The 14939-nt window shown below is 37.9% G+C and overlaps 1 protein-coding gene across 1 annotated transcript in view; it reads right to left on the reverse strand.

Moving 5' to 3' along the window:
* bbs9 (Bardet-Biedl syndrome 9) overlaps positions 1–14939 on the reverse strand; it is a 256360-nt gene that overhangs the window by 85907 nt on the left and 155514 nt on the right. The window contains exon 20 of the mRNA XM_056476114.1: positions 13058–13283. Within this exon, the coding sequence (XP_056332089.1) occupies positions 13058–13283 (226 nt within the window). The remainder of the gene's footprint in view (positions 1–13057; positions 13284–14939) is intronic.

Genomic DNA, 14939 nt, shown 5'->3' on the forward strand with positions numbered 1-14939 from the left:
TATTCAGACACTCCCTTACTGCTTTTGCGCCATGCACTTTAGACTTTGCGCCTAGATCATTAAAATAGAGCCCTAATGTTATTTTTAACATTAACAAGTTATGTTTATTTAATAGACCCGAGCGAAATTGAGAAGCAATGAATGAATAATTTTGTTAACGCAACTCAATTTTTCATTTCAGTTGGAAGTACAATCAAAATCTCAGCTAACTCTGGTTCACGCTGACCTACTATTGGTGTTTTCTTAAAGGTGCAGTAGGTGATTGTCTTCTGAAACATTGTTTGTTGAGCTAGTTGAAAGTCTCTTCGCAGTCCAATAGCAATGATTAAAGTAAATGATGTAAATGTGTTTCTATGTATTTTTATATTCTGTGTAAGGTAAAAGACTAAAAAATGTGCATCCAATTAAATAGTGTAGGGCCGACATTTCCCATAATTCTAATAAGCAGCTCAAACTGTCTGCATCTGCGGATTTGAAGTACCGTGCACCCGTTCACGCAGATCTGCTGTTTGTGTGTACACGTGCTTCACGTTTATGTGCACACGAGAGAGAGAGAGAGAGAGAGAGAGAGAGAGAGAGAGAGAGAGAGAGAGAGAGAGAGAGAGAGAGCGAGAGCGCGAGTAGTAAAAACATGCTGAATCAAAACTTGTTAAAATTCTAAATCAATATTGGAGTTACTTTTGCACGCTGGAGGAAGGATGACACCATGGCTGATGTATTTCTTTTAGACAGGTAATGTTCTGTTTTAAAACTATTTTAATCACACAAAGCTGATGTAGATTGGTTTGTTACAAATAGGTTATACACACAGAAGTATTGTTCAGCCACAACAAAACATACATAAATAGCGCTAGTCTGCCTAGCCTGCTTTACTGAGGTGAAGTTGGTTTTATATCCACATTGTATATATCCCTATATTGTTTACCACACTACTCTGAATATTCAGTCAGAAATAGCATGTAAGTATGGCTTAGTAATAAGTGTATTTGCTGCACGCCACCAGCCGAGTCGCTTTAGCACAACACATGAGAGAGGGTTCTGTTGTCATCTTTAAGGTACGCGCGCTCGTGTTTCAGGAGGCGTGGCTTTGGACGGCAGGGGAGGGACTGTGTTTCAGAGATTTATGCTCACCGGTTAGCATTGTGGCAAATCACCTACTGCACCTTTAAAAATAAAAACGTAATCTAGCAATTTCTCTCTCTCTGAATATACAGTGCTCAGCATAAATAAGTACACCACCTTTTGAAAATACATATTTTTATCCATTTTCTCTGAATTTAGACATACATTTAATTAAACACATATATATAATATATATATATATATATATATTTATATATATATTATATATATATATATATATATATATATAAATACCTTTATACCTAAAATCTTTAGGAATAGAAAGATAATACATTTAAATTCAAACAAGTTATTGCAAAAAATAAATAAATAAAATTACAAACTACAAATTTCAACTAAATTTGATATATTTTTATGTTTCTCCTTATTTTTCCAGTTGATTAAAATCTTTAAGGCAAGGCAAGTTTAGGGCAAGTTTATTTATATAGCACATTTCATACACAGTGGCAATTCAAAGTGCTTTACATAAACAGGAATAAAAGAAACAAGTATAAGAGAAATAAAAACTAATAATAAAAAAGGTAAAAAAAATTAAATAAAATAAATAAGCATAAAAACAGATAAAATATGTTATAAAAGAATGTAAAAGAAGAGAAAAACATAATAGTGCGATCTGTGGGACGTAGCACAGTGCTCATTCAGTAAAGGCACAGCTAAACAATTGTGTTTTCAGTCTTGATTTGAATGTGCCTAATGTTGGAGCACATCTGATCATTTCTGGAAGCTGATTCCAGCAGTAGGGGGTGCTGTAGTAGCTGAAAGCCGATTCACCCTGCTTTGACTAAACTCTTGGAATTTCTAGTTTATATGGTCCTAAAGATCTGAGTGATCTGATAGGTTTGTATTCAGTGAGCAGATCTGTAATGTATTGAGGTCCTAGGCCATTTAGTGATTTATAGACCAGTAATAATACTTTAAAATCTATTCTGAATGTAACTGGGAGCCAGTGTAAAGTCCTGAGGACATGTGTGATGTGCTCTGATTTCCTGGTTCTGGTCAGAATTCTGGCCGCAGCGTTCTGGATGAGCTGTAACTGTCTGACTGACTTTTTGGGGAGGCCAGTGAGGAGGTCGTTACAGTAATCTACCCTGCTGCTGATAAAAGCATGAACAAGTTTCTCTAAGTCTTCACTGGAAACAAAGCATCTAATTCTTGCAATGTTTTTGAGATGATAGTATGCTCATTTACTAACTGCTTTGACATGACTATTGAAATTCAGAGCTGACTCCAGAATAACACCAAGATTCTTGACCTTATTTTCATTCAAATCTTATTTAATAGTTTTTCCAAACATATTCATTTAGATGTACTCATTTTTGACTCTGATCTTAAGTTTTTTGTTAGATGCAGTTCCAGCTATGGCTTTGGTACCGACTATGTACCGATATGCACAAATATTGTAAATGCTCCTATTGAAAATAATAATTTTATTAATATGATATAAAGGGAAATTTATTTTATTAAGGGGTGTATTTATTTATGATTGAAACCACTCTTGTATCAAAGCATCACTCACATAATGAAATGTTAAAAAACACTGTTAAAAAAAAACGTACTTGCTATATTTTCTTTCATTCACTCATAGTCCCTTTATTCATCAGGGGTCACCACGGCGGAATGAACCGCCAACTTATCCATATGTTTTACACAGCGGATGCTCTTCCAGCTGCAACCCATCTCTAGGAAACATCCATACACACTAATTCACACACAAACACTATAGACAATTTAGTTTATTCAATTCACCTAAAGCGCATGTCTTTGGACTTTGGGGGAAACTGGAGCACCCGGAGGAAACCCACGTGAACACGGGGAGAACATGCAAACACACAGAAATACCAACTGACCAAGCCGGGATTCGAAACAGCGACCTTCTTGCTGTGAGACGACAGTGCTAACCACTAAGCCACAAGTCAAAGAAATACTTTTTTTTATTTGTGTTTTTCCATAATGTTTCAACTTTTTCTGATTTGGGGTTGTACATAGAAAATAGAAGGGGACCAAGAACAGATCCCTGGGGTACTCCAGTGACCAGCTTATAAGCTTTGGATTCCTCTATAAGAATATATGAGCTTTGGATACATTCTATGAACTGAGAGGCTGTGTGACCAAATCGCCACAAAAATTGCTGGGAACAGAAAAGCACTGTTTACACAGGTAATAAAACACAACATTGGAGTAAAAACTTAAACTGTCCTCTTTCCCAAATTTCCGCAAACTGCTGGCAGGTCAGAGCGCACCTGATGGACTCCATCAGACACTTTTGACACTCAAGGGCTGAAGATCAGCCAGAATTAAGAGCTTTGAAGGGACTGAATCAGCCTCTTATACAGTATGTGGCTTTGTCCAGCTCTTTAGCCACAATTGTTTCTTTTTTCACACCACATAACCCAAATAGACAACTCTAATGTGACTGCTGACTTTCCTCGGGCAAGATTATCGTAATCCTCTTCTAATATTTACACAGGCTGTTCATCTAGGAGTGATATTTCAGATCAGATATGGAGGTCTAATAACACAGGTATCTGTGCTCGACACATAACTTGTAATGTTTTCACATGTTACAAAAACAAAACCTGATATCTGCTCTTAATAGCATGTGGTACCGGCCTTTAACCGACTGAGGTTTCATTTATTGTTTCAGTTCTTGAGAGGTGGAAAACACATTAAAGTGGGCTTAGAGCCCGTTCACACACAACATGATTTTCAGGTCTGAAAACACAAGGTATACTGCACTGGCTTTTTGGTTGGCTTCAGAAAATAGCAGTGCACTGCACTTTTATGTTGTTACACAAGCATTGTGTCAGCTCATTGTATTTGCTCAACACAAATGATGCTCCACTCGGAGTAGACTTTTTTTCAGCTTCAAGTGATAAGGTTACAACATGAGGCACATAAACAACACACAAAATGCCAATATGAATCAACTTTTTAAACTAAAATTCTTTATTTAAATCGTTGGCTTAAAAATTAAAACCTAATAGCTATGTTACCCTGGCTTTTCCTAAATGTGTGTATATTTTATTCTAATATAGTTATTTCCTTACAATTATGAAACAAAATGTTTTAAGTATTTCTACTTTGAATGGTCAGATTGGCCACATACATTTCAGCATCTGATACTTTATCCTGTGCCTTTGAATATACACTACCTGACAAAAGTCTTGTTGCCTATCCAAGTTTTAGGAGCAACAAATAATAACTTGACTTCTAGTTGATAATTTGGTATCAGAAGTGGCTAATAAGAAAGGCAAAAGGCCTCTAGATTATAATAATTATTTAATTTATTTACATTTAATTATTTAATTAGGACAGTAAGGTCTGACTTTACTTAAACAAAAGTCTTGTCACTCAACAGAAATAATGTACAGTATAGAATATAAAGTCATGGTGCAGTGGAAAAAGAATGAATATTGTGTCTGACTCCATCATGAGCTTGGAGGACTGCATCCATACATCTCTGCAATGACTCAAATCACTTTTAATAAAGTCATCTGGAATGGCAAAGAAGCGTCTTGCAGGACTCCCAGAGTTCATCAAGATTCTTTGAATTCATCTTCAATGCCTCCTCCTTCATCTTACCCCAGACATGTTCAATAATGTTCATGTCTGGTGACTAGGCTTGTCAATCCTGGAGCACCTTGATCTTTTTTGCTTTCAGGAACTTTGATGTGGAGGCTGAAGTATGAGAAGGAGCACTATCCTGCTGAAGAATTTGCCCTCTTCTGTGGTTTGTAATGTAATGAGAAGCACAAATGTCTTAATACCTCAGGCTGTTGATGTTGCCATTCACTCTGCAGATCTCTCGCACGTCCCATACTGAAAAACCAAAACCATGATTTTTCCTTCACCAAACATGAATGATTTCTGTGAGAATCTTGGGTCTGTGTGGGTTCCAGTAGGTCTTCTGCAGTATTTGTGATGATTGGGATGCAGTTCAACAGATGATTCATCAGAAAAATCGACCTTCTGCCACTTTTTCAAATGATCAACTAGAAGTCAAGATATTATTTGTTGCTCTTACAACTGGGATAGATGACAAGACTTTTGTCAGGTAGTGTACATGTCTGTCTATCTATCACATAGCAACTAGCAACAAAATGTAAGGAAGGTAAATGTTACTTGACATAAATTAATTTCAGTACAGTTTTATATGAACAGCCAGAATGAGATTTTTGATCAAATAAATGCAACATTGGTGAGTTTAGAAGACTTAAAAAAAACAAACATTAATACCTTGCAAACGTTCATAGTGTACTTTAGCTAACTTAAACACTTAAAAAAGCCTACCAGTGTTTAATTAATTAGTCAAATATCAATACAAACCCAATAAGCATATATTATTGTTGTTAATATATTTTTGATTAAATAAAAGCATTTTTGGGGAGCTTACGCTGTAAAAAAAAAAAATCACGATGTCTAACTCAAACAATGCACTGCACTGTATATACACTATAAAAAATTCTGGGTTCCACACTATTGATTTGTGTTTGGACAACATGAAGGAATTAAGTTAACTTATTAGTTTTTAGAAATTTAAGTGGATTGAACATAAAACATTTAAGTTGTCCCTAAACCAATGCTCAATGCATTTAGGCATGTAGACATGGTCAAGACGATCTGATGCAGTTCAAACCTCATCAGAATAGGGTAGAAAGGTGATTTAAGTGACTTTGAATGTGGCATGATTGTTGGTGCCAGATGTGCTGGTCTGAGTATTTCAGAAACTGCTGATCTACTGGAATTTTCAAGCACAACCATCTCTAGGGTTTACAAAGAATGGTCTGAAAAAGAGAAAATATCCAGTGAGCCGCACTTCTGTGGGTGCAAATGCCTTGTTGATGCCAGTGGTCAGAGGAGAAAGGCCAGACTGGTTCCAGCTGATAGAAAGGCAACAGTAACTCAAATAACCACTCATTACAACCAAGGTATGCAGAAGAGCCTCTCTGAACACACAACACGTTGAACCTTGAGACGGATGGGCTACAGCAGCAGTAGACCACAAAGGATGCCACTCCTGTCAGCTAAGAACAGGAAACCGAGGCTGCAATTTGCACAGGCTCACCAAAATTGGACAATAGAACATTGGAAAAATGTTGCCTGGTCTGATGAGTCTCCATTTCTGCTACGACGTTTTGATGGTAGGGTCAGAATTTGGTGGCAACAACATGAAAGCATGGATCCATCCTTCCTTGTCTCAATGGTTCAGGCTGGTGGTGTAATGGTGTGGGGTTTTTTTCTTGGCACACTTTGGGCCCATTAGTACCAATTGAGCATCGTGTCAACACCACAGCCTACCTGAGTATTGTTGCTGATCATGTCCATCTCTTTATGACCACAGTGTACCCATCTTCTGATGGCTATTTCCAGCAGGATAACGCGTCATGTTATAAAGCACGAATCATCTCAGACGGATTTCTTGAACATGACAATGAGTTCACTGTACTCAAATGGCCTCCAAAGTCACCAGATCTCAATTAAATAGAGCACCTTTGAGATGTGGTGAAACGGGAGATTCGGATCATGGATGTGCCGTCGACAAATCTGCAGCAACTGCGTGATGCCATCATGTCAATATGGAGCAAAATCTCGGAGGAATATTTCTAGTACCTTGTTGAATCTATGCAATGAAGGATTAAGGCAGTTCTGAAGACAAAAGGGGGGTCCAGCCTGGTACTAGTGAGGTGTACCTAATAAAGTGGCCGGTGAATGTGTGTGTGTGTGTGTGTGTGTGTGTGTGTGTATACATTTGTTTAATTATTTAGTCAAATGGCAACAAAAACCCAATAAACAACCTTTGTGGGGACTTAACTTCCAGAAGAGGTCAGGAAACTGTAGTGAGTGTTGAAAGCAGGTAAGACTATGTTAATGTGCAATGTTCCACAGCACTCAGCAGTTCTGTACTCAAGTCTGAGGCTCCTATCAACAACTAAGTTGTTGTTTCTCCTAGACGTTTCCACTTCACATTAACAGCATTTACAGCTGGTCATGGCCCCAGCAGTACAGAGACCTGCTGAAATGACTGGCTGTATTGCCGTCAATACAAGTCAAAAAAAGTTCACAGTCACTAAACGCTTTTTTTTTTTCCTTTTTAAAGGAAGTTGTGGAATATTTAGTCTATTACTAACTAAGAGAGCGGCTTATATAAAATGGCATGTCATGTATTAGCATCTTAAAAGGAACATGTTTATTAAAACAATATTAAAACACTCATAATTAGCTTTGCTTGTCATATTGACATTGATTTTCTAAATGATTACAATATTAAAATTACACAAACAGAACAGAAAAAAAAGTTTCTTTTTCATTACAACTTCATCAACTCATCATCATAATCTACTGCACATGTTTTAGCTGTGGAGTACCACAAGGTTCTATTTGGGGCCCATTGTATTTTCATTATATATGCAATCACTTTATAATTTTTTGTGCCTATGGAAGTTTTTTCCAAATCAAAATACAATGATGATTCAAATAATACAATAAAACAACTGCTAAAATGAGAAATCTTAAGAAATGCAAAAAGCTGTCATAATTAAAACTATTGATAATTTCTCAAATTTATAAACAATTTGCATATTTAGATCTCAAATGAAGAATTAATAGCTAAAACTGACAAATGCAAAAGACAAATCAAATGCTCCTGAAGCTAAAAACATCATATTTCAGCCAAGCACGCTGAATTTAATGTGAAAAGAAAACATATAAAAGACAGTAAACAAACTTAATGATAGGTCGTTCTACCGAGTAATATATAGCGACCAGTGATATCTGACTCACAAAAAAACTACTCTTACAATTAGGTTTTTTTAATGAATCCTTGCAATTCTCAAGCTTAATATGTCCACATAATGACCTAAGCTGGCTTTCCTAAAAGCATCAAACACGGCATTTCATATAACTATTAGGCTTCCTCTGTACCAGTGCTCAATAGCCATGTTTCTATCAAAAGATGTGAATTAGACTTATGCGCAAAACTGATTCTGCAAATATCACACAAAACATTTGCAAATAAAACACCATTTCCATCCAGTCAAAGAGCACAAATTTGTCATTTCCTGATAAACTGGCACCAAATATTCCATTTGCTGCAGCAAAGGAAGCAGCTGTGGGCTGTTTTTTTGTTATCTAATAAACCACTTGTGCCTTAGAAGATGAAGACAAAGCACAATGAACCATTCTGGGAGGTAATAATACTAAGACTAAGGCATTTTAAAATGACCAAAACATTTCAGATGCTTTACAATACGGTCTGATCACTGGTTTATCCATTAATGCTGCCCATTTTTTTTATCCTCATGCTGGAATTTATTAAGTAAATGTTTTTCCATCGTAATTTATGCATCGCTTTTCTTATTGGATAAAAAGTTTCTCCTGCTACATTTTCAAAATGTATGCAAATCTTGGTGTTTCCGTTAAGCATTTTTATGTGATATTGCAAAACAGTTGAATGGAAACAGCTAATAATCTTGTTGTAGAAGAAGACGACAACAAAAATTAAGTTGGCTAAAAGAAAAGAGAGAGAGAGAGCTTTGAGTTCATTGCCATATCAGCTTCTCTGGCTATGTCACGGCAAACAAAAAAGCAGATCAAGTTTACCTCATTTTATAAATACTTTTCTGTAATTCTAAAAATAATTTAACAATAAAAAGTCCTCAACAGCAATAAATAATACATAAGATTAAATAAATAATTAATAAGATGAGAATCTAAAACTTTTAAGGTTTACTTTTGATAAAAATTGTCCAACTTTAGAAGGATTCACATTTAAAAATATTTCATTTAAAGGGCCCTATTATACACCCAGCGCAAGACGTGTATGGCGCGATTTCTTGCTCTTTTCAGACCAGTGCAACCCAATTTTTCATGTTTTGCGCCATTTTGTTTAAATAGCAAATCCATTTGCGCAACTTTGTGGACTCATGGGTGTGCTGGTCTAAAAAGGAGGTGTGTTAAGGTGCATTGTTGGTTGCTGTTTTGAGGAACTGAAATAGACCGTGCCATTGACCAACTAAAAGCTGGCCTAAAGTCCAGCGCAGAGCGAATTAGTTATGCGCCAATGCAGGTCCAAACGCTAACACATTGCTTAATACACACAGGATGTATAGCAATACACAAATATATTTACATATAAAAAAATTAAAGGATTAAAATGTTACAAAAATTATTATTTTCTACATAAATATAAAAAAACACTACCCCTTCTTCATCCCGGGGGGCTTTTTTCAGTTTATTCATGACAATTTGCATTTGTATAATGTTATTATTATTGGTAGAATTATTTACTATATGCATATTTATATTTGTTTTAATAAAAACAAGTTCAGATTTGTCCACCTGTTGGGTTTTGGAGACGTACGCATCACCTTATGGGGCATAAGAATAGGACGTGTGTTTGGATATAACTTGGACATAAGTTTTTTTTACCACTCTTCGTTATTACTTTTATTCATTTATTCTTTCGCTGACAATTAGAACTGAATTTAGAAATAGTTTTGAAACAAATCTTCATGCTTAACAAACTAAAAAATAATTATGAAGGCTAATGGATTTCTTCAGGAGTACATACAAGACAATTTTCTTATCCACGAAAGTAAAGGAGTAAAGTAAAGAGTAAAACTAAAGTAAAGAAAAAGTAAAGAGGCCGAATGGAGGAGGCTCGTTCTTTATCCTTGCGCTACAGATGGTCTGTTTTACTGTGAAGCATTCAGTATTTCCACTTACAAAGTCCATCATGTAAAGAGCAAATGCACCATGGCATGACTCTTAAAGGGGATGTGAGATGAGACTCTGATTGGTTTAATGTACGTTATGCTCGAAACACACCAATAACCATAATAAGAGAATAAGCACAACACTGTTAGACCATGTGCTGGGGCGCAGAGCATATTTTTCTGTCCTAAAAATAGCAAAAGTGGATTCGGACACACCCTTAATGCTTTTGCGCCATGAGCTTTAGACTTTGCACCTAGATCATTAAAATAGAGCCCAAAGTCTCTCCAATCGTTGTCAGATATTAATTATGTTAGAAGTGAAAAGAAACAGGGCGATGCAGTGGCGCAGTAGGTAGTGCTGTCGCCTCACAGCAAGAAGGTCGCTGGTTCGAGCCTCAGCTGGGTCAGTTGGTGTTTCTGTGTGAGTTTGCATGTTCTCCCCGTGTTTGCGTGGGTTTCCTCCGGGTGCTCTGGTTTCCCCCACAGTCCTACATGTGGTATAGGTGAATTGCGTAGGCTAAATTGTCCATAGTGTATGTGTGTGTGAATAAGTGTGTATGTGTTTCCCAGTGATGGGTTACAGATGGAAGGGGATCCGCTGCATAAAACAAATGCTGGATAAGTTGGTGGTTCATTCCACTGTGGCAACCCCAGATTAATAGAGGGACTAAGCCAAAAAGAAAATGAATGAATGAATGAAAAGAAACATTTCACAAAACTCCTTTTAAGCAAATCTCTAAATATGGCTCCATCTTTTAATCATCTTTCCATGAACAAACTGTGACCTGTTAAAAAAAAAGTTCTCAAGAACAGAAAAATGAAAGAAAAACCCTCTGCTATGAGATCCCTGAATGCTGAAACATTAGCTTGGAGGCAGGTGCTCAGGGAGTGCAGTGTGATGTCATCACTTTAAGGCCAGGTCAGGTGAGGGAGAACAGGGAAGGCAGACAGGAAGACACAAATCAGGCCGATAAAACCGCCAGGCCACAAGTGTGCGTACGAGACGGTGTCAAGAGTTAGACTTTAAACGTGAAAGACTGGAGGAACATGTCCCGCAGACATATTTCATCAGACAAAAGCAATTTTCAACAGGATTCTCTAAGATTAGTCGCTCATTCTCCTTCACACGACTGGCAGTGGACCAAAAGCTGTTTGCTCAGACATCCAGCCATTTGAGGGGAGGATAATATCTCCACACCCGATGTCCAAACACCAGCGCGAGAGAGAGAGACGGTCCGAGACATCAGGGAGGACAGGCGTCTGATAGCACAATCCATAGAGTTAATCATTCACACATTCCACACGGATCTGTGGCGTTTTATGTGTCCTCTGAAGATTAAAGCTCTATTCTTTCTATCCCTGCACGTCACTATAATAGCATTAGTGTAACATGAGAATGTAAGAGGAGTCTTCACATGTAGTTTACTACCAAAATGAGAGACAAGAGCAGATTTTGACTTGATTTTCTTCAGGAAATGGGATGGAGATGCAAACTGTGTTGATGTGCAGTTGTTAGGTAGTTTTTTTAGGTCAGAAGAAGGTTAAAATTAAATAAACACAAACACACACACACACACACACACACACACACACACACACACACACACACACACGCACACACACGCATACACGCATACGCATACGCATACACGGCATACACAACCATACACCACAATTTAGATTATGACTGCAAAACACCTCAAAATGGGCAACGCTGTGGCACAGTAGGTAGTAAGGCGTTTCTGTGTGGAGTTTGCATGTTCTCTCCGCGTTCATGTGGGTTTCCTCCGGGTGCTCCGGTTTCCCCCACAGTCCAAATACAAGCGGTAAAGGTGAATTGGGTAAGCTAAATTGTCCGTAGAGTATGAGTGTGAATAAGTGTGTATGGATGTTTCCCAAAGATGGGTTGCAGCTGGTAAAACATGTGCTGGATAAGTTGGCGGTTCATTCAGCTGTGGCAACCCCAGATTAATTAAGGGACTAAGCCGAAAAGAAAATTAATGAATAAATGAAACACCTCAAAATGCTTCAAAATGCATCTATTGATTTTCCGATTTGTTTATGATAGACAAAAATTTCATAGGCAGTGTGTAAATGTGACTGACACAACTTGAGGTCAAATTTATTGTCGAATGTGCGAAACACTTCTGTCTCAGTGTGGAATAAGGTTTACTCATAAACAAAACAGGTTTACTTTAAAACAAAACACAAAAAAATGCTGGGTTCCACAAAATACCTTCATGTAGTCCCAACACAAATCGATTAAGTTAACTCAATTTTTGTGGACTGAACATAAAAGAATTAAGTTGTCCCAGGGTTTCTGCAGGTATCATAAAGTCAAATTTAAGACATTTTAAGACCTTTTTATAACCATTAAGTATTAAATTGAAAACTTATATCACAATATCAAAAACACCAAGAGACAAATTTATCCAACCCAGGCTCATTCTGAAAACGTACCTCCACGGACGTTTCTGGAGACCGCGAAATACATCCCGGCGGCACGTTTGTCTGCAGTTTTTGTTTTCGCGAATCGGCCAGAGGTTGCTGTGTACGCTTTTTGAGATGTCAAATTTTCCTCGCAAGTGCCATTCGCGCCTGCTGTTCTCATGTAAACCCACCAGAGACAGCTGTCGACTCACTTTTGGGCAGACTTTCTGACTGAATGAGCGAACGATCGGCTGACCCACCCTCCCCCTTCCCTAAACCCAACCAATTTTATCGATAACTTCAATAACAGAAAGCTGATTGGCTTTTGCATGTTGGTCTCATTTGTAGTTGTAATACCGCAAATTACAATTGGACTGGTGAAATAAAGATCTACAACACCACGAAAACCAAGCAACAACAACAAAAAAAGAAAAATGAGCATTAGATGTGGCGTTACATAGACATCGGAAAAATAAGACCTGTGCAAAAATATTTAAGACCTAGAACAGCAAATTTAAGAGTTTTTAAGGCCTAAAATTTCGATTTTTAAATTTGAGACTTTTTAAGACTGTTTAAGACCCCGTGGAAACCCTGTGTCCCCCCAAAAAAATTCAAGAATTGTGTTGATTCAGCTCATTTTAAATACGTAATTTGAACAAGCTGCAAAAGTATATTGTGTCTATTGAAAGCATTTAAACATAGTGGCTTGAGGTTTTCAATGAAGATCCTCTTTTTATGCATGAAAGTTTGCAAATTGAGATGTTTCTGACCTGGCATCATGACGGCGGTAGGCACATTGGCCTCTGAGGAGAGAGAGAGACGGCCACCCTTGCCCAAGCGGTCACACAGCAGCATTATGTGTTTCTTCAGCCGGGATGTGTCTTTTGGAATGGTTAGCGGGCCGGTGCTCAAGCTGATGGCTTGATCCTTGGGGCTGCGTGACAGACACGTTTTCAAGAGGTGAGAGACGGCTGCATCCACGCTCTCTTCCCACCCCTGAAAAACACACACACAACATATTCCATTCAATGCAATGCAATTAAAGTTTATTTGTGTAGCGCTTTTCACAATAATTACTGTTTCAAAGCAGCTTTACAAAAGGTGCACATTATTGCATTACACTCAAAGTCAGAAGAGTTAAAGTTATTAGTTACCATACCTTTATTACTTACTAACAACTTTAATTAACTAGTAACTAATAGCTTTTAACAGGTAAAGTTATTATTTATAAACATAGTTAACCTGCAGTTATATGCAGTTGAAGTCGGAATTATTAGCCCCCCTCTATATATTTTTCCCTCAATATCTGTTAAACGGAGAGAAGAATTCTTCAACACATTTCTAAACATAATAGTTTTATGTTTTATAACAGATTTCTTTTATCTTTGCCATTATGACAGTAAATAATATTTGACTAGATACTAGACACTTTCAAGATACTAATATTCAGCTTAAAATGCACTTTAAAGGCTTGACTAGGTTAGATAGGTTAGCTAGGTAAGTGAGGGTAATTAGGCAAGTCATTGTATAATGGCGCAGTAGGTAGTGCTGTCGCCTCACAGCAAGAAGGTCGCTGGTTCGAGCCTCGGCTGGGTCAGTTGGCATTTCTGTGTGGAGTTTGCATGTTCTCCCTGCATTTGCATGCGTTTCATCCGTGTGCTCTGGTACCCTACAGTCCAAAGACGTGGTATTGGTGAATTGGGAAAGCTAAATTGTCTGTAGTGAATGAGTGTGTATGTCTGGTTTCCCAGAGATGGGTTGCAGCTGGAAGGGCATCCGCTGCGTAAAACATGTGCTGGATAAGTTGGCGGTTCATTCTGCTGTGGCGACCCCGGATAATAAGGGACTAAGCTGAAAAGAAAACAAATGAATGAATGGTCCCCAATCTTTTTATCACTGCGGACTGGTCAATGCTTGAGTGGGGGGAGGATGACAAGCTGACAAAACATTGCTGTAATTCTGATACAAGTTTTATTTATGGATGAAAATAAAAAGCACTTTAGTGTTTGGGTGTTCTGCGCTTGTCTGAGGTAAATAGTCTATCAAAATGTCTACATTCCATATAAAGTATAAAACCGCTCGGCCAGTTCTTGTCACGTGACTCGTGGTGCACTCATGGCATTCTGAAAGATGTTTTCATCTGGGTGCGCCTGGAAGGCAAGATGTCCTGGCTGCAATCTATAACCACGATGATGTACTGGACCAGGTCCAATATGTAGTGGACATTGTACCACCAACTAAAGTAACGCTCATGCTACTGTGAAAGTTGGATTTAGGGTAGGGGGAGGTGTAGGCGATCGTTCATCAAGCTGCGGGCTACAGCGAGGAGGGTTTCCTGGAGGGCATGGACGTGTTATACCGCTCGTGCGCATCGTTCCAAATATGTGTGCGTAAACCACGTGTCTCCATTGGGAATAACAAACTTGCACGCAGAAAAGACGATATGTGAACGGCCACTAAAGCCGTTGATCTTCTTCCTGCACAGACATGCTGGATTCACCTGATTTGGGTTGCTGATCCATTCCTTAATAGTTTGTAGGTCCTACATTAGACCTTTTCCCTTTCGCAAAGAAACTTTCCAAAGATGTCTGTTCTTCCTCATTTTGCTGCTTGAGGGTTAAATTTTGCTGCTCAAGTGATTATGATATAGCC

This window comes from Danio aesculapii, chromosome 16 (assembly GCF_903798145.1).
Source record: "Danio aesculapii chromosome 16, fDanAes4.1, whole genome shotgun sequence".
Classification (NCBI taxonomy): domain Eukaryota; kingdom Metazoa; phylum Chordata; class Actinopteri; order Cypriniformes; family Danionidae; genus Danio; species Danio aesculapii.